This window comes from Leptidea sinapis, chromosome 5 (assembly GCF_905404315.1).
Source record: "Leptidea sinapis chromosome 5, ilLepSina1.1, whole genome shotgun sequence".
Lineage (NCBI taxonomy): Eukaryota > Metazoa > Arthropoda > Insecta > Lepidoptera > Pieridae > Leptidea > Leptidea sinapis.
In genome coordinates, this window is record NC_066269.1 from 1,823,551 (window position 1) to 1,850,181 (window position 26,631).

At 34.9% G+C, this 26,631-nt stretch overlaps 1 protein-coding gene across 1 annotated transcript in view; it reads left to right on the plus strand.

Annotated features, from left to right (window-relative positions):
• The window catches only part of LOC126964638 (uncharacterized), an 84,707-nt gene that overhangs the window by 35,667 nt on the left and 22,409 nt on the right, over positions 1-26,631 (plus strand). The window contains exon 2 of the mRNA XM_050807868.1: positions 9,204-9,499. Within this exon, the coding sequence (XP_050663825.1) occupies positions 9,356-9,499 (144 nt within the window). The 5' untranslated portion in view covers positions 9,204-9,355. The remainder of the gene's footprint in view (positions 1-9,203; positions 9,500-26,631) is intronic.

Genomic DNA, 26,631 nt, shown 5'->3' on the forward strand with positions numbered 1-26,631 from the left:
AACCCAGTTGAATCCCACACCAGCGGCATTCCACGACTGCAGGGAATCAACGTTATGTCACCCTTTATTAATATAATTATGAAAATAGCGACACATCCTTCTCACGTAATGATTATCGCTAAGGCATACGAAACAGTTGGTCAATGTATTTCACGCACAACGCGTACTTCCTGTATCTACGTTGCGATAATCACTTTACTAATCAATGATTCAATCCATTCGCGTGTCATGACGGGACTTCCTGAAAGGAAAAGTAGGATATATTATGTCTGATTAAGAATTTCACTAAATTGTATCAGGTATTTCAGTTTAGTGGCGGTAGAACTGTATGTCTAGTATTCAGTCAGGGCAGTTCTGTACATCCTATATCCATTTCTATTTCAATTCGGGGCCTTCTTACACACGATATCACCTGGAATGGTAACTACCACAATGGCTTCAATTTCCGCCGCCAAGTCGTAATGTGAAGCTACAATTTGCGTTTCAGTTAGAAGTTTATTTATATTAAAATGCGACGGAAATGATGTCTGGTCCATGCGTCAACTCGTGAACGGGTGCTGCTTGTGGTGCCTGGTCGACTACAGATTTATATATTAGATACTTTACAAACTAATTTGTTCATGCAGATATATATATTAAAGCTACTATAAAATACTCAAATTGATTTAAAAAATTTAAAAGGCCACTCGCCTTTGAGTTTCTTGTATAAGCTTCTCACTAGCTCTACTATTCCAAACATGCAATGAGGGTTACAATAATAGTCAATCTTTGAAGTCATCGTAATAAAATTTAACTTATAATCTATTTTATAATATGTTATCACACAAAAAATGCATTTAGGATAGTAAACACACTTCCATTCCACGAGTGTTTCACAGGGTTTCATAATAGGGCCGCTTATGTTCTTCGTATAAAATATTCTTGATAATAATAATATGTTCAACTATTTCGGCTAATTAACTAATTTCCTTATTGCTTCAAAATACGTCAATGACTAGATAAGTAAGTAATGAGCTACATAATAGTTTTATACACAATTTTATTCAACTTTACCAACCATCTGCGAATAATTATTTCACTTTACTAAGTTTTTTAACAATACTTAACCACTATTTTTTATGTTTTATATCTGCAGGCACATATATATATGTTATAGTACGAGTATAATTATTGCTGTCGCAAATATGATTCCTCGTACATTACCACGAGCATTATTATCTATTTTTATTGTCTGCAAGGACATTCTTTATAATGTGTTATACACTTTGTACTTGTTGTACACTTATTACTTTAAAATTATTTTATTAAACAAAATCTTTAATTTCTATACCAAATTCTAATAATTTTCATTGAGAAAGAAACTTTTCTCATCCGTAAACAAAATTTTTCTGTGACCTCCTTTTGCGTACCGCTTCAGTAGTTGTTTCAATTTTACCACCCTATTCAATTAGTTAAGAATGACCAGTAAGTCTCTTATAGGTTGCAAGTCCTAAGTCATCTTTTGAAATACGCGACATGGTTCTAGGTGCTATCTTCATCTCCCGACATAAAATCTTTTGCATTCGGACAGGATTTCTTCGAATTCTTTCCCTTACTGCTTTGACCACCTTTTTCGTACGAATACTACGTGGACGGCTAGATCTTTTTCTGTCACAAACAGAGGAGGTCTCATTGTACCTATTAATAGCCCGATACACAAACATTTTACTAATACCAAGCGTATGGAGAGTATTAAAAATTGCATTTGGCTCCATAGCATCTTTGTGTAATGCAATCAGAGCGATTTGGTTCTCTTTATAACCCCACTCCATTTAAGTATCGCAAAATATTGCACAATGTATTGGCGCCAAAATGAGAAAACTCACTGAACAATCATATAAAAATGACATATTCCAAATTCAAATGTAATATTTTGTTTATTTCAAATTATAACTGTATATATGGTCAGACTAAGAAGTAATTACCCTTTGCTTTATACTATACTTTTTTTGCATTCCTTCAATCTCAATGGGTAAATGTCTATTATTTTAAGCTTTAATAGAAATATTATTTATTACCGCAGAAATATATCAAGCTCTCACATATTCTTAATTTATTTAAGTATTTGAATTAAGTACAAACAGAAAACTATTTTGACTAATATGTTTTCCTGTTACGGCTACAGTCAGAAGGCAGTCACCGTACCGTGCAAGATACAGCAAGTTCTATATCTATTACATAACTGTTGTTGTTATCGGATCATTACAAACTTCCACGCTCTATATCAAATCACGCTTCCTTATTACATAAGCGTTAAGGTCGGATTTAGAATAGTTAAACTCAAGATATGAGTCACACGGTAAGCCTGAGAGTAAATAACTTAAATCCAGTTGGTAATGTGATGCTGCCGACTTTTACGGTAAAGGCTTGAACGAGTCCACCGTGTTTCGGTATTTTAGTAGTTTTAAATGAATATGTGCTCGCTAACTATGGGTCTGATGAGAAAGCTCATCGCTCACAAGGGAATCAAGAGAGCAATGCTCGGAGTTTCAGGAAAACCAAAGTCACTGACATAGCCCAAATGATTGCAAAACTGAAGTGGCAGTGGGCAGGGCACATAGTTCGTTGGACAGATGGCCGTTGGGACAGAAAATCCTCGAATGGTGACCACGTACCGAAAGACGCAGTGTTGGTAGGCCCCCGCAAGATGCACCGACTATCTGGTCAAGATCGCCGGAATACGTCGCTTGTGGGCAACACAGGACTGATCGTCGTGGAGATCATTGGGGGAGCCCTTAGTCCAGCAGTGGACGTCTTCCGGCTGATGATGATGATGAAATAAATATTTCATTTTAATTTGTTCAAAAAGAGCATCGTATGATTTGTTTTACCTTTATGAATTTGCGCCACAATTGTGAATTTGCTAGAAACTATGAAAATCATAATGTTAACGCCAGGAACATTAACTTGTTTCGCCTACTCGGTTAAGTCGAGTTAGTAAGAATTTTTTCGGGCGATCTATAATGTGAACTTATAACATGAACATGAATTTACGATAAGAAATCGACAAAATATTGGCTTTGCTAAAACATCACTATTCGTCCTTCCCGAGTCCAGAATAAGATAAACTACGAGTAGTCCTATTTATTTTGAAATGATCAGGTTCCTAGATAAAAAGCTTAGTAAAGTTTTTTTTTATGGAATAGGAGGACAAACGAGCGTACGGGTCACCTGGTGTTAAGTGATCACCGCCGCCCACAACCTCTTGCAACACCAGAGGAATCACAGGAGCGTTGCCGGCCTTTAAGGAAGGAGTATGCGCTTTTTTTTAAAGGTACCCATGTCGTATCGTCGCGGAAACACCGCATAAGGAAGCTCATTCCACAGCTTTGTAGTACGTGGAAGAAAGCTCCTTGAAATCCGCACTGTGGAGGACCGCCACACATCCAGATGGTGGGGATGATATCCTAACTTGTAGCGTAAACTTATTTCATCATCATTTTGTATGGTGTATCTTGTCTAAAAAGACGGCCCAAGAAGCTTCTATTTTGGTAAACTTTTTCTTTGATTTTTATATGTATACTAGATGAAATTCAATACTTAAAATTTTTGGGGTATAAAAAAAGATGACATACGATTCTCAGACCTACAAAATATCTCGTTTCTTTATATCGTACTAAAATAATTATTGTATTTGCTTACCATATTGTGGATCTGTGGATGGAACAGCATTATATAAAAATCGTGATTAAAAAACAGGGATTGATCGTAGAAGGCTGAAAATTTTAAGTTGTATGTATTATTTAATGCTGAATTTTTTTTATTCAAACTTATAAAAATATATTAAGGATTGGGTCACCCAGGTCGGGATTCAGTATGAATAATAGATGTTGGCCGATCATCAGACCTATCTGATATGCACACAAATTTCATATATTAGATGAAAATTAGAGAATAAAAATACAAGTTACACCTAGAAGATATTATTATAATAATAAACAGTATTGTTTTATTTTAACACTATGATTTATAAATTTACATTAAGGTACATTTATTTTTACCCAATTATGAACGAACAGCAATATAAATTCCTTAGATAATGTTTTTTTTAATGAAAATAAGGGACGAGACGAGCAGAACGTTCAGCTGATGGTAATTGATACGCCCTGCCCTTTGCAATGCAGTGCCGCTCAGGATTCTTGAAAAACCCCAAAAATTCTGAGCGGCATTACAACTGCGCTCTAATCTTGAGACATAAGATGTTAAGTCTCATTTGCCCAGTAATTTCACTAGCTACGGCGCCCTTCAGACCGAAACACATCGACAGGACGTGTTGTCTGAGATAACACGTCCTGAGGATGCCTCGTGTAGAGGCGAAACACGTGTCGAATTGTTTAAAAACAAATATTGGCGGAATTAACACTAAAGAAAACTTAAATCATTTGTTTGATTATGGATTTCCGTAAAGTAACGCCTACTTCAATAAATTTATAATATACTTACTTAATATACATACATAAATACATATAAACATCTATGACTCTGAAAAAGACATTTATATTCATCATGTAACTTATACGTCTAGATAGTCTCTTGCTGTTAGAGTGTTTAGAACCGATAAAAACAGGCCATGAATATTTGTTTAGTGTGCGTGACAAGCAACGTCGTACACTCGCGATTTGTATGACACTTTGTGTTAGTGTGCGTGAATTGCTCAAAATAGAGGTTAGTTCTAAAGTGTTTTTTTTTCGATGTTTCCACAGCTGTCATAGTCTATCTAGACGTATAAATTATCTAAGACAAAAACATATTTTGTAGCAGGACAAAAAATAGTAGTACATAATATAATAATAGTTAGAATTATATTAGAAGGGTAAATGGATACACTTCTATAATAAAGTCCCAGCCACTGTTCAGGCATTATCTATAAATAAATTTAAATGTTTAAATGTTCAATAAAAATAAAAAGAGCGCAAAAAAAGAATGCTGGGAGAGTTTCTTGCGCCGCTTCTTCTCTCTCAGAGCGCCATTTGTTTCCGAAGCGGTAGTAGTATCTAGTAGTTATTAGAAATGACATCAAAAAGAATTCTAAAGGAATCAATTTTGAGAAAATAAATGTCTTTATGAGTCTTATTATTCTTGTTTGTGAGATTTACAATACAATATAAAGCAAGTTCATTATAATATGTAATTTATCGCATATTATATTTTTCAGTACTGATAATTCAGGTTATCTTATCTTTTTAACAATGAGATCAATGTATCCGTCGTCCGCCATGTTGAATTTCTCAACATTGTTTGATTGCAACACTCAAGTGATTGACAGACTGTTGTTAATGTTGCAAGAGTATGTGTGAAGTTTTCTTTTATGTATTATGGAAAACGACTAGCTAGATAAAATGCCGCTGTCATTATAGACAACCTGTATAGTCGAGTGGTTAGCGATCCTACCTACTAAGCTAGAGGTCCCGGGTTCGAATCCCGGTAGGTGCAAGCATTTATATGATGAATATAGATGTTTGTTTCCAATGGATGTTTAAATGCATTTATGTATGTTTATATGAATATATGTACGTTTAAGTAAGTATATTGTATTAAATATATCATTGTCTAGTAACCCATAATACAGGCTATAAATGCTTAACTTGGGGCAAGATAATTTGTGTGAAAAGTGTGTCAATATTATATTATTATTATTATTATGGCATTGCATACATAGTATTAGATTAAGGACTGGTCTCCTCTGTGCTCCAACTAGATACCGCTGGCGTAGTCGCAAAGTGCGGCAACTAATACTACGCCCAAGTGGGCGTTCTCGAGCCAGTCTCGAACAATGTGTCACGTTGCTGTGTCAGATATTCTGTTAAACTTTGCTTATAATTCAGACTAAGACCGGGTTGCGTAGTAAAACTTTGTAAAAATTATACTACAAGAAATAAGAAAGACACTGGGAACACACATCAGTAAGTATTTTGTATTTTATTAATTTTAATGTAAAATAACACGAAGCGTATGTTAAAAAATTTTAAAGATGCCATTGAGTGTCAAGATGCCACGCACATAAGCATCTACTAGTTGGCGTAATAAAAAAGCTATTGGTCTTAGGTAGTGCGGCATCTAGTTGGAGCGCAGCTGAGACCAATTCTTAATCTAAGATGTAAATATTAAGAATCATTGAGAGTAAAGTTTAACGAAATAAACATCTTAACTGTTACCTCTCAATATATTCTTGATAATAATATGTACGTTCACAGGCAAATAAGTGAATTTATTATAACCATAATGATTACACCAGGAACAAACAAAAACTTAATTAAACGTATCGTGGACCGAATTTCGCAGAATTCGATACTCCAGCAACTAAAAATCAAACAGTGTTTATGTTCCATAGTGCAGTCCTGCATACTCCTTCTTTGGAAAAAAAATCAAATTCCAAATTTCTATATTTGATAGTAAAATATATATACAAAATTACTTATAATCTACTTATTAAAGCAATTTACAAATAAGCCTTATATATGTAGTTATCAGAAAACTTACTTCTACAACCCTATCTACGTTGGGGGATAAAACTTTATTATGCTTAAAAACTAATACATAGGGTTTGTGGGGGAAAATCTAGGAAACTGGGAAAACCTGGCTATTTGCTATCTCTCCTCCTTCCTTGGACACGCATCTAGACGAGGCAGTCAATCCCTAGAAAGCCTTGTCGTCCACGGTAAAGTAGACGGCATTAGACCGCGCGGAGTCTCCTATGCGATGGACCGATCAGATCAAATCTGCTGTGAGCGGCTCCGTGATTGTGTGCACTTTAACAGAGAGGGATGGCGAAAAGTTGTCAGGCGCATTACATCGGGCCCCTATTGAAACTTCCTGACAATCACCACCACACTGTCACGAGTGTAAAGACCGAAAAGATCATAGTTTCAAAAGGACCATCCTTTAGATATCCTTTTATTAAAAAATGAATCAATAAATATTAGTCAACAACTGGTATAGAGACTTATAAACGAATTAAGAACATTCCTCACTTTTGAATCCTGTATATAGTATATTTAAATTTCAAATTCAAATATTTTCATTCAAAAAATAATTTTAAATGACTCATTGCACGTCAAAAGACTACCAACCATTCAAAATAGTACGCCTCAGACCTGAGAAGAACGGGCGCAAAAAACTCAACGGGCTTATTTTTTCAATTTAGATACAATATAATGTGTGGTATCGTACAGTAAAATTTACAATTTAATAGCCTAAGGGTATCATTAAGAAAATTATCAATGTTATAGTAACCTTTCTCACACAAACGGTTTTTAACAATTCTTTTAAATTTCGTAACACATTTATTTTGTAAATTTCTTGTGATATTCATCGCCCAATAAAATACTTACAAACTCGACTTAACCTAGTATCATTAAGAAAATTATCAATGTTATAGTAACCTTTCCCACACAAACAGTTTTTAACAATTCTTTTAAATTTCGTAAAACATTTGTTTTGTAAATTTCTTCTGATTTTCGTCGCCCAATAAAATACTTAAAAACTCGACTTAACCGAGTAGTAGGCATAACAAGTTTATGTCTGTTCCTCGTGTTAACATAATGATTGTCGCAGTTTCATATATTTTGTTTTATAGCATGCATAGAATTTCGAAACTAGCTTACCTTTATAGCTAAATGTCATCGTCTACTCTAACGCAAGAATAAAAGAAATAAATTGAATTATGTTCTATAAAGGTGGTACAGCATTGAGTTTTTAATCAAATTAGCGAACAACCTTACTCTAGTTTTATCGTCCGTGAGCAATGAAAATCCACCATAATTCAATTAAGTTGCGTAGATGCCAAATATATGATTATCGGTATCAGATATTGATCGGTTAATGCATGTGTACTTAAAAGGTTTTATCAACTTGCCCTTGGTATATTTCGAGAGCAGATTTCATTTTGAATAGGTTGTAGTTTGATTGTTGAACATGGTATCGAACTGGGTGGCAACCGAAACCAAGATGTTACTGATTTTTTTTACAGAATAACATATTAATATCTGCATAATAATTTAAATTGTTGACAAGTACTAGTCTACCTGGAACTAATAATCCAGTCGGTTGGACACAAGTCCAATTTCGTGGAAAGACGTCACTTGTCGAATTCAACCCAGATGGGCAAAGTTCGGGAAACTCCGTAAAATCATATAGTCCCAAATACCACAGTGTCTGAAGACGAAGGTTTTCAACCAGTGTGTGTTGCCAGTGATGACTTACGGTACGCAGACGTGGTCGCTAACTATGGGCCTTATGAGGAAGCTCATTGTCGCTCACAGGGCAATGGAGAGGGCTATGCTCGGAGTTTCCCTGCGAGATCGAATCAGAAATAAGGATATCCGTAGGATAACCAAAGTCACCGAAATAGCCCAGGTGGTTGTGAAACTGAAGTAACAGTGAACAGGGCACATAGCTTGACGGACATAGCCGTTAGGCCAGTGCCCAGTAAAGTCCTCGGATGGCGACCACGTAACGGAAGACATAGTGTTAGGAGACAAGATGGACCGACGATCTGGTCAAGTTCGGCGGAATACGTTGGATGAGCGCAGCGCAGACGCGATCATCGTGGAGATCTTTGGGAGAGGCCTTTTTCCAACAGTGGACGTCTCCCCGCTGATGACGCTGATGATCCATATAAATGTTTGCACCGGGATTCAAACCCGGGTCCTAAAGCTAATCACAGGAGGCAGTGGACAGGGTCGTTCACAATTGCGTCGATCATAAAAAAGTTAAATGTTTTATTTGATTTATATTTATAAAAACAAGTTATGTGTTATTTGTTTTTAATTCATGTTTTTATCCTTTTATGTAATAAGTATATATCGTATTAAATATATTTTTTCCGGCAACCCATAATGAAATGTACGCCTCGTCTGTGGCAAGATAATTTGTGCGAAAGTATGTAAATAGGATTATAAATTATGATTATTTATCTGTATTTTATTAATAAGTGAGATCTATAAGAAGCTTATTTTAATTTATGTAACATCTATTAGTATAGTAACTTCTCATTTTTATTGAAGTGATAACTTTTTATGGGAGGGTAACCCACTCCATAACGTAACGCGTTACGGCGACAGTCTGTCTGGTTTCCCTTTCTCTCACGCATTCTCTAACCAATTACTACTTTTTTTTAATTCAATAATAATACAAATTATTAATAAAATGTTTTTTTTTTTCAGGCAAACTAGCACTCAAGTGGCCATACAGCTGTCACTGACGCACGTGTCATCGAAATAGGAGGTGTCACACTGACAGTGACGTAAAGAGACTTGTCAAACTTCGCCTGACATTAAGAGGCCGGTGATGTCCCGCCGACGCATTGAGGGATTAGATGTCACCTGATTCTGTCAGAACCAGGATGAAGTTCTCGACGGGATCAAGCTCCAGCAGCCTCGCGAGCGACTCGCTGTCTAGGAAGTCGACGCTCTGCATTTACACAGAAGTGGATACACCTCTACCGCCTACTATTGAAAGGGTGAGTAAGCATTAGATGGTTACTACGAAAGACCTAACCTATCTTTCCTTACTTTAACTTACTAGAGGTAGACTTACTATCCTTTCACACTAACTTATATTTCAATAACCTATCGACAGGTAGCATTGGACTATAACTAATAATATAACTATATTGGACATAACTATGGATAGATAAGATCTTGTCATTAAACGGTGATAGCAATTTAACTAGAGATACGTTATTGAAATCGGACGTTAGACTCTTTTAAGGCTGCTATCCCAAAAATTGCGCATAGTTGAAACCATTTCTTGACGGTTTATATACAACTTATATTTTTATAAAAAAATATTATATATCTACCGCATATGAGAAGAAAATTAATTTTTTTGTTACATTTCTATTTTTTAAAGTCAGAGTAAAAAAAAATCACCAAAATACCTCTAACTTTTACAGTTAGAGCCATGCTAATTATTCAATCTAGATAAAAATTGTACGAAAATTCATTAATTGTACACCAATACCATTTAACACGACATAGTTTTGTAAAAAAAAAGTAGTATGTTTGTAATAAATCAAAAATGCTTCTAATTCTAATTTTTAACTATGGCGATCTTGTGCGAGAGAGGTAACCTAGCTCGTCTCGATTCCTCAAGGCTCGGTCCCCAGCTTTAACTAGAGTATAGACTCTCTTCAAAAATTGAATTTGAATTTGAGTATTTTCTTTGATTAACGCGAGTGTTACACATTTAAAAAACTTTTTAGAGGATTAAAACGCGTGTAATTGTAACTGTGTTTTTACATTAGAAAATCTAATATTAAAATATTATATGAAAAATGACTATAAAAACGAAATCTCAGCTAAGTTTAACATAAGTAAAGTCTGAGCAAAGTCTGAGTACGATCTATAGATCTTAGCCTTAGATTGTATTAGTTGAGATAATTTGGCTATACAGACCGTTATTAGGTATTTACGGACTTATTACCAGAATTACATAATCGGAATGCAGGACTTGCTAAAACTTAACATCAACAAGTCAATTTTCACATCCTGTTATTGCCGGATATTAAGGAGGTCATTTAGATAATTGCATAATAATTTGTCGCACTTTGTTTGGATTTAATTAGTTATTTTAAATTATGTCATAGCAAACAAAGAGGATGTAAATACTACGTAATAAGTGGCGGGACTGCCTAAGTAAAAATTGAAATTTAGTTTTGTATGAAACGTGCAGTCATATGACATAAGTTTGGAATAGTAATTACAATTTGGCGACGAAGTATAATCCGGCTAAGTTTGTAAGCAAACAGTTGCTTAAAACGTAGTGGATTTCGGCTATCTCCGTTTTTTACAAAATTATAGACGTCATCTGTCAATCTATCAATGACTGGACGTTTCATACAATCGAGTGAATCGCTTTTTTCTTAGAGAGTTTCGCTAGGCTGATAGCAAAAATAAACATAGATCATACAACATGAGAGGTGAGAACCTTACCGTACTTAATAAGTTATTCTTCTTTGGCGTATTAATACAAAAATCCTTAAACTAAATTTATTCGCTGTGCTATTTTATTCTTGTAGAAAAAACAATTGTAATAAAGCAGGTATTAAATGAAATATTATTATAACATTTAGTTAAATAGCGTGTAATTTAATGTCATTAAATTATTTTCATACAATTGGAGAGTAATTTTTTTTTTTAACTTGTATTTAAATTGAAATTATGTATTGAAATTTATTTAATTCTTTCATTGGTTGTGGTTCAGTACACATATGAGTTACAAAACGCTTGGTAGCTGAAGTATGATACAAATGGTGTTGTTGACCAGATTACGTCAGCGTATCGAATTTGCGTGACGGTGTTCGCGGGCATCGTAATAATTCACTCTGATAATTTTTCCCTAACGCGCCAATTTAACCTTAAAAATAAATATTAACCGGATATTATATTATTAATTAAGCAACGCATGGTCACTGCGAGGGCCCACGGATTAAAAACTGTTTGCAGGAAAAGGAACAGAAATTTAAAATTTAAATGGGACATTTCTTCTTCTTTTGCGTCCTGATGGAATGACCCTGATGGCTTGAGCATGGTGAAGGGCGCTGGTGTGGCACGCGACTTGCGTCGACACTCTGGGTCCTTCCCATGTCCAAGTTACGTCAGTTGCTGGGGCTGCTGCTTCGACTGCCGAAGACGGCAAGCGTCCCAAATAAGTTGGTCTCAGTGAGTCACATCTATTTGCCGCTTGGTGGTTTGTTGATACTTGGCCCGTGGGGCCCAGAGGCGGGGAGAATGTAGGTACAAAGTACAATCTACGCGCTTCAATAGGGCTACTGGCAACCCAAGCGTTGGCAGCTATTTCGGTCAACGGATCAGCCTAGCAATCCAACACTGAAATGCTGCCAGTATTCTTGGTACGCTTCCCCGTAATGATAGTTTTAATTTAATGGAGGAAATACACGTATTACTATCGCCTTAGGAAAAGTCTTCGATAACTACAAAGCTTATAAAAACCAAATAGTTAAACTGTAAAAATAATTCACGGCTGAGATTCGATTCGTCGACCTCGCGGTGTTTCGGCTTCGCAATCACAATGATTCAATCACTGGTCCAATGACCGTATGTTTTGAATTGAAATAGCATCTTGAATGTCTTACGAATATTCGATCAGGCCACGTGTTCTGACGTGAGTTTAACATTTTATACCCATCCCAAGAAAAGTGCTGAACGCTGCGGAAGGAAGAAGTAAAAACTCTCGCATGTGGGTCATATAATTAAAATTTCGTGCGTCTATTTCACTGTACCATACCCTTATAAGAAATATCATTACATTGAAGATACACTCTTATATTTAATGGTAAACATTAATAAATGAACTTTCAATTTCGTGTAACTACAGCTTAGTGAAAACAATACAGGTGTCATCGTTCGCGGAGAAAGTACAAGTTCGATTCCAGCTGGTTCGATCTCGCAACATTATCCAATGGCCCGTTCGGATGGCTTTTAACGTGTAATGTCACTGAAATTACATTAACTTTCGCTCGCGTGATTGTGATAAATGCTTTATATCGCGTTGATGGTTTTAATTTGCTTTTCGAAATTTTACGTACGACGAAATGAAAGTGGTGCCTACTTGATGATATATATTGAAAAATTGTTATATTTATTATAAGAAACATAATGAGGGTGAACCTGATAATACGTTATAATAGCATTTAATGGGCAGGGCGTATCAATTACCATCAGCTAAACGTCCTGCTCATCTCATCCCTTATTTTTATAAAAAAAAATAGTGATGTACAGTTGTATCCTATCAACTATTTTTTTTTATGCAATAGGAAGACAAACGAGCGTACGGGTCACCTGTTGTTAAGTGATCACCGCCGCCCACAATCTCTTGCAACACCAGATGAATCACAGGAGCGTTGCCGGCCTTTAAGGAAGGTGTACGCGCTTTTTTTGAAGGTACCCATGTCGTATCGTCCCTGAAACACTGCACAAGGAAGCTCATTCCACAGCTTCGTAGTTCGAGGAAGAAAGCTCCTTGAAAACCGCACTGTGGAGGACCGCCACACATCCAGATGGTGAGGATGATATCCTAACTTGTGGCGTGTCGTGCGAATGTGGAATTCAGCGGCAGGAATCAGGTTAAACAGCTCGTTGGAACACTCCCCTTGATAAATGCGGTAGAAGACACACAATGAAGCGACTTCTCTACGCAACGCCAAGTGCCCAGAGCACTAAAGCATGAACCGACTTGGCCTTGAAAAAACTAGTTTGTCTTAAAATCGGGTTTGGCCGTTACCATATATATTATAAATATAGAATGGTGACGATATAAAACAAACAGGGTTAAATAGTAGAAAGTATTCAATCAATGATAGTGACGACTCTCTGGTGTCACTTTGGCAGAAAATAAAACAGCTTTGTCTTCTATAATTGTGTCCACGCCCACGCGTGGCGAAAGTGATCTGTTAATCAGATAACAAGTTAGTAATATACTTCTTTATTGTTTTAATTCTTATGTGGGCGCTCTGTGAAATGTCCAAAACAGGGACGGATTCCATTTTACAACTGAGATTTTTTAATCGAAAATAAATATTGTCACAGCCGTTATGTTACAATTTCACTACGCTACGCTACGTAACGCTCCTGTGATTCCTCTGGTGTTGCAAGAGATTTTTGGCGGCGGTGATCACTTAACGACAGGTGACCCGTACGCTCATTTGTCCTCCTATTCCACAAAAAAAAAGATTGTCAATTGACTTCATTTCTTAAAATTCACGGCTTGGTATTAGTGATATTCTAATGTCATATTGTAAGGCAATGATATTTTGACAATTTTACTGGTCGTTAGTTTATGAGGCCGTCTCTGATTGGTCTGTTTCTTGTATTTATTTTGTAGTCATTATGTTTAAGTTATGCATAAGTGTAATTGATTAATTGTTATCTAAGCAAATCAGCAACAAAATTCACTAGTAGGTCCCAAAAACAAATTAACACTGTTAAAAACAAAGCAAGAGTCGAGCGTAGCGTGCCGCGGCAAAACCCGGCGAGTGCCAGAAACGAATCGACCCTTGTTCACTATTATTTCACCTATAATTTCAGATGGAAAATTGCACACACGCGATAGTTATATTCGTAGTAATAGTAATTCGAACCCTGTGAACACCTCGCTTTAAGTTCACTTTTGAATAACAGGAACGTTCGTAATGTCGTATAGACTTGGAAATGACATGAAAGTAGGTTATTTTTCAGTTTCGGTCATTATTGATTAATATCTTCTATTTTCTTCTTAACTTCATTAACAACCCTTTAACCAATATATATTTAAATTTTTCTCACTCTTTCTCTATCGCTAAAATCCGTTAAATCCTTAATCGTTACATTGTAGCATTCGACAATTGGCGTGACGAAACGAGCTAAATTAGGCACTAATTGCTAAATAACCATAGCTTAACATACTAAAAATTCGAACCGTATTTAGTATAGAGTACGAATCATAAATAAAAACATTTTGTAATGGAATTTGGTTTTATCATATTTTAACGGTTTAGTTAACGGTCGGTTAGATTAAAGTCAAATATAACCAGAAAGATACAACACTATGTATTTTTTAAATTTGTAATAATAATAATATAAACTAATAGAATTTTTGGGTTTTTCAATAATCCTGAGAGGCACTGCATTGTAATGCTCAGGGCGTATGAATTACCATCAGCTAAACGTCCTGCCCGTCTCGTCCCTTATTTTCATAAAAAAATACTTTTGTACCTACTTAATAGATACATTTTCATTTGATAACTGGCATGATGCCCATTTTATTATTCACCATCTTGGGTTTTATTTTTGTTCTTATTGCTACAACTATCTATAAATTTTTCAAGTATCTGACTATTATTGTTTATGAGATACATACCTCTAACAGGGTTCTCGTTGGGTACGGAACCCTTAAAACACTAAACCTGTTTCTTACAACATAACATAAAATAAATTTGCTTAGATCATTTTTACGTCTAGATAGACTATGACGACAGCTGTGAAAATGTCGTAAAAATTGAGTTTAGAACTAACCTATATTTACCTCGGGAGTGTAAGTTTTTATCGTTTGTCTAACAGCAAGAGACTATCTAGACGTTTAAATTATCTGAGTAAATTTGAATATTGTGTACAAGTGTACAATATGTAAATGCAGGAAAAGGTAGACGTTCTATTTTTGATGTAGAATTCTCATTTTTAACTATATATATATAATGAAAATGGTCTTCTTTTGAGGCTCTTTCACGTCTAAACCACTGATCGTATCGACATGAAACTACCACCATTCGATGCGAAATTTATCCTTGATTGTTTTTCGGCTACTTATTTTCGAATTCCAACGTTCCTTCATCAATTAATTTCCTTTTAAAGTTCGCCGAGCGAAGCGGGCGGGAACGGCTACTTATACAGAGTGTCCCAAATGTTACTTAAGAAGAGTAATTAGTTGTAGTAGAGTGGCCATTCTTTCGATTGGCATTAAAAAAGTAGGGGTGTTTTTTTTTACACTTCAGTCGGTTCGATTCCCAGATGAGGCAAGTAATTTTTAGAATATCTTTGAATGCAGAAGTACTAACTTTTAAAAATAACATAAAGTGTTCTTTCAGTAAAATAGCCTATCTTCGATATTTAAGGTACTTTTCCTTCATGTCCCATAACTTTGGGACACCCTGTATATAAAATAGAATTAATAGCATTGTTTTGAATCCGGCCCTGCATTTGGTACGTGCAATATTTGGCACAATAAATTATTCTATGTTAAAATAATCTTGTTACTGCTTGAGTGCTTGATATGTGTTTGATCAGATATATATAGTGAAAGTACAAGAAAGTTAAATCGCCGAATCAAGACTCTATTGTACATTAATTATTTTATGTCAGCAGTCAACAGAGGGCTCAATTGATTGCAGGTTTCCAAAATAATCGAAAGGAAGTGTTAAAGTCGGCCCGCATCGACTAAAGTGGCGGGATCCATCGGAGCAATATTCACCAGAGTAATTGGACGTAATCCCGGAAAAACGTTTCAAATCACAATCAATGTTGAAATTGAGTTAATAATACAAAACTGGTCACGTGATTCATATTAACGTACTGACAAAAAAATGGCAGCCCAACCCACATGTATGGAATACACTAATATTTATTAAACTTAAAACACGAATTCCTTAAAATGTGATATTTGTGGCTTGGAACGTTTTTCAGGACCTACGTCCAATTTATACATAATTATTATTATTATATACTCACGCTGAGACACTGAAATATTGTGAAGAACGTTTGTTAGCTATGAATGACAGGTAGACTAAGACCCACTTATAGGCAAACGGGTTAATAATAATAATATGTAATCAAACTTAATGAAAACTCATGAAAAAGCAGACAAACTATAATAAAACATCCACGTAAACAAAAATATTCATAAAATGAAAACTACTGGGCCAAACTGTGTAAAATTTTTATGGGACAAATGGCATGTATTTCGGATCAAACTAAAGAATTACGTAAACCGGATCATAAATCTCGGTGTACATACAAAAAAATATACCGATCGAATTGATAACTGCCTCCTTTTTGAAGTTGGTTAAAAAACAACCTAATTTTAAATTAGAATGCATTGTTGCAACGTACCGTTATCTGATATGAAAAAGGTCAATCAATTAAAATCGTAATCTATTTTTATTTCCTCATTAAATGGCAAACTATTTTTTTAGTTATTTTTTGTTAATAAAACACCACTGTGAATAAGTCGCTTTTAGCTTTGAGGTGTTTTGACGATCAGGCCAATGACGTTTATGTATATAACGCAAGGACCTCTACTATATACTGGCGGTTGCCAAGGTGCTATTGAGCCTGTTTGATATTCGCCATTTTGGCGCTGTTGGCCATGTAGCGAGAGTCTGCGGTACTAAAACTAGTGATGACATCGATAGATAGTGGAAAACTATTTACAAAAAATTGTGTACTTTTGTGTTGTTGTTGATTCTTGGAGTATAAATAACACGGAAAACTAACCAAATTAATTCATAATGCAAAAATACTTCAGAGTATTGAACGTTCCTTCGCAGCCATTTGTATTATACGTCAAAGTTAGTTCTCTGGACGCTCGCGAGAGGCGCTTCAAATAGGCACAAAAAATTTGCTGTCGTATATATGGAACAGCCTGTCCAGTGGTATTTAATTTATCAGTGGACCCGACAGACGCTGTTCTGTCAAGAGAAAGAAAATTAAAATGGATATAGTATGTTTATGTTTATTACCCTAAAATAGATAGACGTATGCCATCGCGGACTTTTCTGTAGACCCATATATGATACACAATTCCGTCATACATTATTATGTTATATCTCAAAGGGTTTCGACAACGTTTTCGTCGAAAGCTCCCAGACGGCTTAGTTTTTCCGACACCTCCAACAAATATCGTTCATATATATAAAAACATATCCAAAAACTTAACTAATTATATACTAAAAGATTCCTCGAGAACCACGCTATCCATTGGTGAAAACAGTATGAAAATCGGTGCTGTAGGTTTTGAGTTTATAGCGAACAGACAGACAGACGCGACGGGGACTTTGTTGAATACATAGAAATCTTATTAATAAGGCACTTAAGATTTCTATGGTCTTATAATATTTTGTGATACCTACATATTATCTATAGATAATGCAATCACATTTAAAAAGAGAGAGTATATAGATATATACGGCGCCTATTTCTGCCGTGAAGCAGTAATGTGTAAATATTATTGTGTTTCGGTCTCAAGAGGGCCGTAGCTAGTGAAATTACTGGGCAAATGAGACTTGACATCTATGTCTCAAGGGTCAGTTATCGTGTCACTCAGAATTTTTGGGTTTGGGTTCCTTGTCATATAAAAAAACGACACAGCTTATCACCTATCTCGGGAGCATCCTTAAATAACATAACTTACTTTAACTTAACACATGTAAATTGAAATGTAAAATGCATTGATATCGTTACTATTCAATAACCAGAGTCTAATTGTTTGTAAACAAACGTGTGTATTATTGTTTATGTTAGAAATTTGCACGTGTCAGTCAATATTGTAACATATAGTAGGCACTTGTTAGTGAAATAGCGCTAACATTTGTAATTTGAGTCGTCATACAGTGCTATACATATAACTGGAGTTTTTTCATTGAAGGAATAGCTCAAAAATGTTTTGTTTTATTTAGACAAAACAGCTTCCTTAAATACCGGCAACGCCCCTGTGGTTCCTCTGAAATTGCAAGAGACTGTGGGCGGCGGTGATCACTTAACACCAGGTGACCCGTACGCTCGTTGGTCCTCCTTTTCCATAAAAAAAACATTAATTTTTCAATAATATGAGAAAACATCTTTTTGTGAGACTGACTTTTAGACACGTCGGCTTTGTACTGCTCATGCGGATATAGTCGGCTCGAATCGATTAAGGGAAACTCGTTGTTTCATTTATCTGGCTTTGACTGTTTTTCTCTCGTGTTAGAAGGAAAATATTTTTGGAATTATTATCTACTTAAAACCTCATCCATACCTCCCGTTTTCAGGGTAGTACGACCTCTACCCCCTTCCCCAGCAGGTCGTGCACAAATCTGCCAACTGCTTCCCACTACTTTTCAGCTGAAAACATCCAGGGACAACTAATGCCTGGATATTACAGTGTTTACCTGCATTAGCTACTTTATTATTGTTATTAGGGCTTACTAGGCGGTAACCGCGTAGTGCGTATGTGACCTTAGCATAATTATTATGAACTTACTTACTTGACATTACTGAATCATCTTCGTACTGTTTCTTATGCTCGACGATATATACATAAATCCCTGTGCACTTAAGTCTATCTGAATCACTGATAATGTTATCGCCATATTGATTCTACGTTATAAAAGTTTAGATACGATCTGATAAATATTTCGCAATTGAGTTATGTTCGCGACGAAATATCTCGAATGTTCTGTCAATAAAGAATGGTTTTAGTGGGTCAAATGAAAAGGAGATTCGAGGCACTTTACAGCGGTGATTTTAATATGAGTTTATAATCATTTTATGGTTTGTTTGTAAGTGATAACCGACGCTTATATTATTTTTCATATAACCTGCATTTAAAGTGTTTGAATTCAGACCAATTCGAATGTTACGGGGCAGAAAATCAGAAATCAAAAAACAATCCGTCTGCTGAGTTTCAGACCGTAGTAATAACTATTACATATTCTAAATTTATTGTAAATCTTCTACGAATTGTCGCGAAACACTTGGTGTGACAATTGCACTGTACGTTATCTCAGATAATAATAATAAAATGAAGTAAGATCGCTTGTATAGTTAATGGGTTATCGTGGCCGGATCGTCCTTGGTCGCGCGAGCACGAATGCACGATTCTTTCATCAGATTACATCATCGAGTGACTTCTCCACTCTCCTAATTACATTTGTCACGTCATTGAAGGCATTTATTTTCTCAAAATCGATTCCTTTAGAATTCTTTTTGATGTAATTTCTAATATACTAGACACTATTACCGCTTCGGAGAGACAAAAACGCGGCGCAAGAAACTCTCCAAGCATTTTTTTTTGCTAATTTTAATCAAATTTACAATATTGTACTGTCAATGCTATTGCTATAAAATAACCATAATCTAGTCCCAAGCTGTCGGATCACTTAGATATTTAGCCGTGAAGGATTTACGACAGAGCCATTTTTTTTATAAAACATTTAAATTTATTTCGAGATAATGCCTGAACAGTGGCTGGGACTTTATTATTAAAGTGTATACATTTGGCCTTAAAGCTATTATGTATCTTATGAAGCCTACTTGAATTGTTACAAGCAATCCCTTATTTCTAGTGTTATAATAATGAAAATCACTATTAAGTGCAAAGAGGTGACGAATTTTGTGAACTTATATTAAATTTTCATAAATGTACTGACAATGAACATAGTATTTTATAGGAATTTATATTTCAGTTGTATCTTTTGATGCGCTTTGCGTTTCTTTCATAGATATAGGCGGCACTAAACCGACTTAGAATTCTTTTAAGTTTAGAGCATAGTACAGGGACAGTTGGTTTTTAACTTTTAGTGACGAGAACCTTGTACCCCTTTTTATTTAAAAATATAATATAAATAATAATAATGACACACTTTTACACAAATTATTTGCCCCAAACTAGGTACAGCCAGTCATAGTACTGGTACAAGACAACGATATATTTAATACAATATACTTACTAAAACATACATAAATACAAATAAACATCTATGACTCGGAAACAAACACTCATATTCATCATATATATGTTTGCACCTACCGGGATTCGAACCCGGGAACTGTAATATGTACGAGTATGTAATATGATTGATTGATAGTTCTTTTCTATGCGTTCATCGCATAGTAAAACCACAGTAGACATTATGTCTACTGTGGTTAAAGGTCTTAGATTTAAGAATCGAACACAAACTATATATTACCACATATTATAAAACAAAATCATCCGTCGCGTCTGTCTGTTCGCGATAAACTCAAAAACTGCAGCACCTATTTTCATGCTGTTTTAAACAATGGATTTAGGATTATGGAGGAAGGTTTTATTATATAATTTGTTAGGTTTTTGCATACATTTTTGAATACATCAACTATATTTGTTGGAGGTGTCGGAAAAAAATGAGCCGTTTGGGAGCTTTCAACGAAAACGCTGTGGAAACCCTTTGAGATATAACAAAATAATGTAAATCGGAATTGTGTATCTTATATAGATTTACAGAAAAGTCCGATGGCATATGTCTATCTCTTACAGATGACATACTATATCCATCTTAATACTTGAAAATAATTGGCAATTTATAATTATAAAGCGGTAATTTAAAATCTGTTTACACAAATACGATATTAATCCTTATCATTTTAAATAAGTTTGATATTTTACTCTTCTACATCATAATATAGTTTCTTTATACGACCCTCCCCCCGTCTTGCCTACTCCAAACAAGGAATGATGGGTTGAATCATTCATAAATACGTTTTTGTTTCAATTTTAACTAATTATATAAGATTACATATTTCCGGTGGCTTTAGACTACATTATTACCGAATAGGAACATCATTTTTTTTTTCTATTGACAGAACGTCTATTGGCGTCTTTCGGGTCAGCTATATAATAATAGCGCACTTTTTTTATGGAAAAGAAGGACAAACGAGCGTACGGGTGTTAAGTGATCACCGCCACCAACAATCTCTTGCAACACCAGACGAATTACAGGAGCGTTGCCGGCCTTTAAGGAAGGTGTACGCTGTTTTTTGAAGGTACCCATGTCGTATCGTCCCGGAAACACCACACAAGGAAGATCGTTCCACAGCTTTGTGGTACGTGGAAGAAAGCACCTTGAAAACCGCACTGTGGAGGACCGCCACACATCCAGATGGAGGGGATGATATCCTAACTTGTGGCGTGTCGTGCGAAGGTAGAATTCGGCGGCAGGAATCAGATGAAACAGCTCTTCGGAACACTCCCCGTGATAAATGCGGTAGAAGACACACAATGAAGCGACGTCTCTACGCAAGTAACCTGATTATATACGCAGAAATTTAAGTGTAGGAGCTAGTGTAATAAATAAATTATCTTGTAATTAATTTTCAACCGTCACACACAAACCCTTAGCTCATATTGACGTGTGTGAGGCACGTGCAACCCTTATAGCGTTTGTTTTTATAATTTAAAGTCCAAAGCGTTGGTGGAATTACACACTTATATACACAATGCGGGCTGTTTCCGTTAGCAATACAATATTATGTACGTTAGTACTGTCTTTAAGGTACATCGGCCTTAATACTAGTTACTAACTTGTATTTATGACTCGGTGGCTGAATTGTTTGCCCTGTGCTTCCCCGGGACATAAAGAGAATAGGGAAGTCTGTGTAAGCATTATTGTGTTTCGGTCTGAAGGGCGCCGTAGCTAGTGAAATTATTGGGCAAATGAGACTTAACATCTTATGTCTCAAGGTGACGAGCACAATATTTGTAGTGTCTCTCAGAGGTTTTGGAGTTTTCAAGAATCCTGAGCGGCGCTGCATTGTAATGGGCCGGGCGTATCATCAGCTGAACGTCCTGCTCGTCTCGTCCCTTATTGTTACTCACTACTGCCGGTTCAAACCTCGCCCGCCTCGTGCCAATGTGTTTTCGGTTATGAAATGTATTTTCTTTAAGCGAGTTAGACATTTATTTAAATACAATCAGTCCCCCTCAAAATAAATAACTATTATAATATTTTAAACGGACATAACGTTTATCGTCGCTTTATAAGAACAGCAACGGTCCTGTAATTCCTCTAGTGTACAAATACAAAAGAGTATATGTTTGTACTTCTCTTCCATAAAAAAAACTAGGAACTTGTTTTAGCAGAGCTTCATAAGCAGACATCATTGTATTTTATATAATAGATAGTATAGTAAATATAAGCACTGTTTTAATATAATATTATAAAGAGGAAACACTTGTGTTTATGTATGTATGTTTGGAATGTTTTCACACAAAACCTGCTGGACCAATTTAAAAAATTCTTTCACCATTAGAAAGCTGCATCTTCACTGAGTGACATAGGCTATATTAAATTTTCAAAAAGAATTTAATATAAATTCAATAAGAAAAACCAAGGTGTGAAAAACATCGCGTGCGCTGAAGAAACTGACGATGATAGAACAAAAAAATATTCTACAGTATTATAGAACGTATCAATATCTACAAAAAAGTCCGTGATACCATATGTTCATCTACTGTAGTTAGGCATATAGTAACAACCACAGAATACGTAAAAGATTATCTTTAAAGTGTTCTGTGGTAACAACTATAACTACTTTTTTATATTTTAAAAGTGTGCAAAAATTATTTTTTTAATGATTAAAATCGGATATTCCATTCAAAAGACATAACGAATTAAAAAATGTCAATTTTGTTTAAAGTTTGTTTTTACACTACCCTTGCTCATTTTTGGTGTTTGCCTGAGTAATTGTACATTATTAAAAACCTTTGGTAATATACACTTAGACGTTCTCCATAATAATTTTTAAACTTTTTTTTAACTAGTTGTGAATAATAGATATAGAAAAAAAGAATACCCAATACGCATACAAAAACCTTGTTGTAAGTTGTTGAAACAATAATCTAAAAAAAATTATATTTTAAGTTGACATGAGTGATAATAATATCATAAATATATTGTGTATTTTGTCACTTGGGTGGGCATATGTCTGCGACACGTGGAGCAATAAGGTTTCTTGAGGAAGCGACACCCACCACCCACAGTATCCGATTACCTGGGGAGATATTGTAGCTTATATGACACGTAGTATCTTGGCAGCTGCGTGTTGAGGGTCGTGGCATTTGATAGAAGTATCCTTACGAATTGAATGAAAGGAAAATCGGTCGTATTCAAATTGCTACATTTTCAAAGAAAGGTTTCTCTATCACTTTTATCTGGCGCTTTAGGCCGCGTGAACAAACTGACTTGAAAGCACAAATAAAATTTGAAAAACAAAATTTCTGAACGATGCAGGACTGGAACCCACGACCTCCGGCGTTTCGTGCCGGTGCTCTTACCAAGTGAGCTAACCGTTAATCCTAGAAGTGAGGGATATCACTTTAAAAACATAACAAATTGTTTGACTTGAAAGCAGTTGTTGAAATTAATGATGCAATTATATTAATACTATAGGGGTTAGGGGCCTTCACCCCTCCTGTAATGCGACATGCGATAGATAGGCGAAAAAATTTGAGGCTATATAATAAAAGTTTCACTTCAATAACTGCCTCCTTAAGCTCTGTTATTAATGAAACATTCAGAAAACAAAACAATTTGAACGATAAACGTAAAAATAAACTTTTACATGTCAAGTTGAGATTTCCTGCTTTGTGTTGGTTACTTACGGCAGTTTAAGGAGTTATATGTAAATAAGCTATAAGGAATATATCTAGACTGTTTTTTATTATTGTTGTATTTTTAATTGTATATACCTACATAGCTCCTCTCACACACAAGATAACTATAATTGATGATCGAAGAAACAAATTGTAATATAATGCAGGGCGTATCAATTACCATCAGCTAGGCGTCCTGCTGATGTCATTCTTATTGTCATAAAAAAACTACGAATCCAACTACCAGTCCACTCCTGGCGATGCTTCAACGCCCTTGAAACTTATTGATTCATAAATCACACAAAAATATTGTGTCACCGTCGAAACTAGACTAAATCCGTTGTCTTTCTATCCATTAGTTTCATTTGGCAACACGGAAACATGTTAGGCTAAAAGGCCATAATGTTTCACAAAAGTGACCCATTTGCATTCGTTCAATTGAGCGTGCGGTCAACGTGGGCCAATATAATATATATATACGGATTGCGAGATGCAGCGCTTTCGTTGTTTTAACGCACCGAAAGTTTAAAAGGTCGGCTAATGTGAATATACGGATCCTTTTATACAAAATGGGATGGATGCAAAAATCTACTTATCTACTAGATAAAATGGTCTTTGTTTGAGGCTGTTTCAAGCCTAAACCACTGATCGTATCGACATGAAACTACCGCCATTCGATGCGAAATAGTCCTATATAGTTTATGGCTACTTATTTTTCGAATTCCAACCTTCCTTTTAAAATCCGCACAGCGAAACGGGCGGGAACGGCTAGTACTATATATACGATAATTTACATTTATACAGTTTAATATTTATTACTTTATATGAAGTATTTGTTATTATTTAAACATGATTCATATATTGGATGCAGCACCTTTAAAACTAATTTGTTATGTATATTACAGCCGTTGTAAAATACTCTATTTCATTGAAAAGAGTGGCCGTTTAGTTTCTTGTATGTTGTTCTCACGAGCTCTACTTTTTCCGGTATATACTTACAAGAAATATTTATAGTGGCGATCAAAAGCGCTTAGTTTAATTCTACAGACGGTCAGCAAAGTATTAGAAGTTCCAAAATAAAAGGGTTCCGTTTTTACCCTATGGGTAAGGCACCCTAAAAACTGTAATGATTTAATATATTAAAACTGTTGATTTTTATCAATTATATATTTTTTATACTGTAGTACTCTCTGCCCTTAAATCTGGTTGAAGTTGTAACTTCTAGATTGTTATAAATTAAATAAATATAAATAAGCTTTTCATCTGTCAGTCACTGACACCCGTGTTCTATTCGTTTGTATCGAAATCCGCTACGCAATCGATATATTATTTTGACATTATGATTTTCATATCTTATGGGGCGATTTCGTTGTCGGATAAAGTAATATAAACAACAATATATCATATATTACACATAACGTGTTATTATTATTCTAAATGACAGTTATGATAATATTTTTAAATTTGAAAGTTTTGCTGTTTTGATTTGAAAAGATACAAAAACTTGTTTTTTTGTTACAATTTCATTCAAATTAAAGTTTACAAAAAAAACTTAAGCAAAACGACAAAAATTGTGACATATATTAATTTAATGTTAAAGTTAAATTCAATGCTTAATCGTTGTTTACGTTTATGAAAAACGAACAAGATATAATATAGGATGATATCGTTCAATATTAAAAATATATTTTTCTCTCTGCTAGTAATGTATTGCTATATAAGTATTTGAACTTGTATGAATTATTTCGTTCATACACCTATGAGGTTTCATCTCCATTTTTATCATGATTGCATATATTACTCATTGACTTTCTGCTTTTTATTAATTATTGGTCATTTCTTAACTGTGATACTAAGTTATTTAATCTAATATATAAGTATGAAATTAGATATATTATAGTTACACGTAATATAAATAACCTGCATTAATTTGAACTGATTGCTTTAGGGTAAATGTATACACTTTTAAAATAAAGTCCCAGCTACTGTTCAGGCATTAAGGCGACACCAAATGCCGGCGACCTTGAGCGATATGAGTTCACGACTCCTATGTAACAAAGCCAATATTTTCAAAATACTTGCGTCGAAAATATAACATTTTAACTGGCGCAAACTGCTTAATTGCTTACAATCCTCATTATAGATTACTAATCTGAATAAATGTACCTACATAAAAAAGTAAAACCTACAAGAACAACTTTTATGATAGTAGTATACTAAACAAATGCATGATGCCGAGAAAAAACTTGTTTAACTGCAAGGAAAACTGGTAGTTCATAATAGCTTTAGAGTGCTAACTTGAACCAACAATAAGCATTAGTAACCTACAAGTAAGACTTAAGGGTATGTGTAACAGGATAAAGTAGTGTTCATAGCTCCAAATCCTATATTTTCACCACAATACATGTCTAAAAACACCTTGTTTGCATGTTTTCTGTTTACCCTTCGCCTTAAGTCTGTCGTAAATCCTACTACTCCACAGCTGAATATCTAAGTGATCCGACAGCCTGGGACTAGATTATGATTATTTTATAGCAATAGCAATGACAATACAATATTGTATATTTTATTAAAAATAGCGCAAAAAAAGGAGAGCTTCTTGCACCGCGTCTCCTCTCTCAGAGCGCCATTAGTTTCCGAAGCGGTAGTAGTGTCTAGTATATTAGAAATAACACCAAAAATAATTCTAAAGGAATCTTAACTAAATTCTAA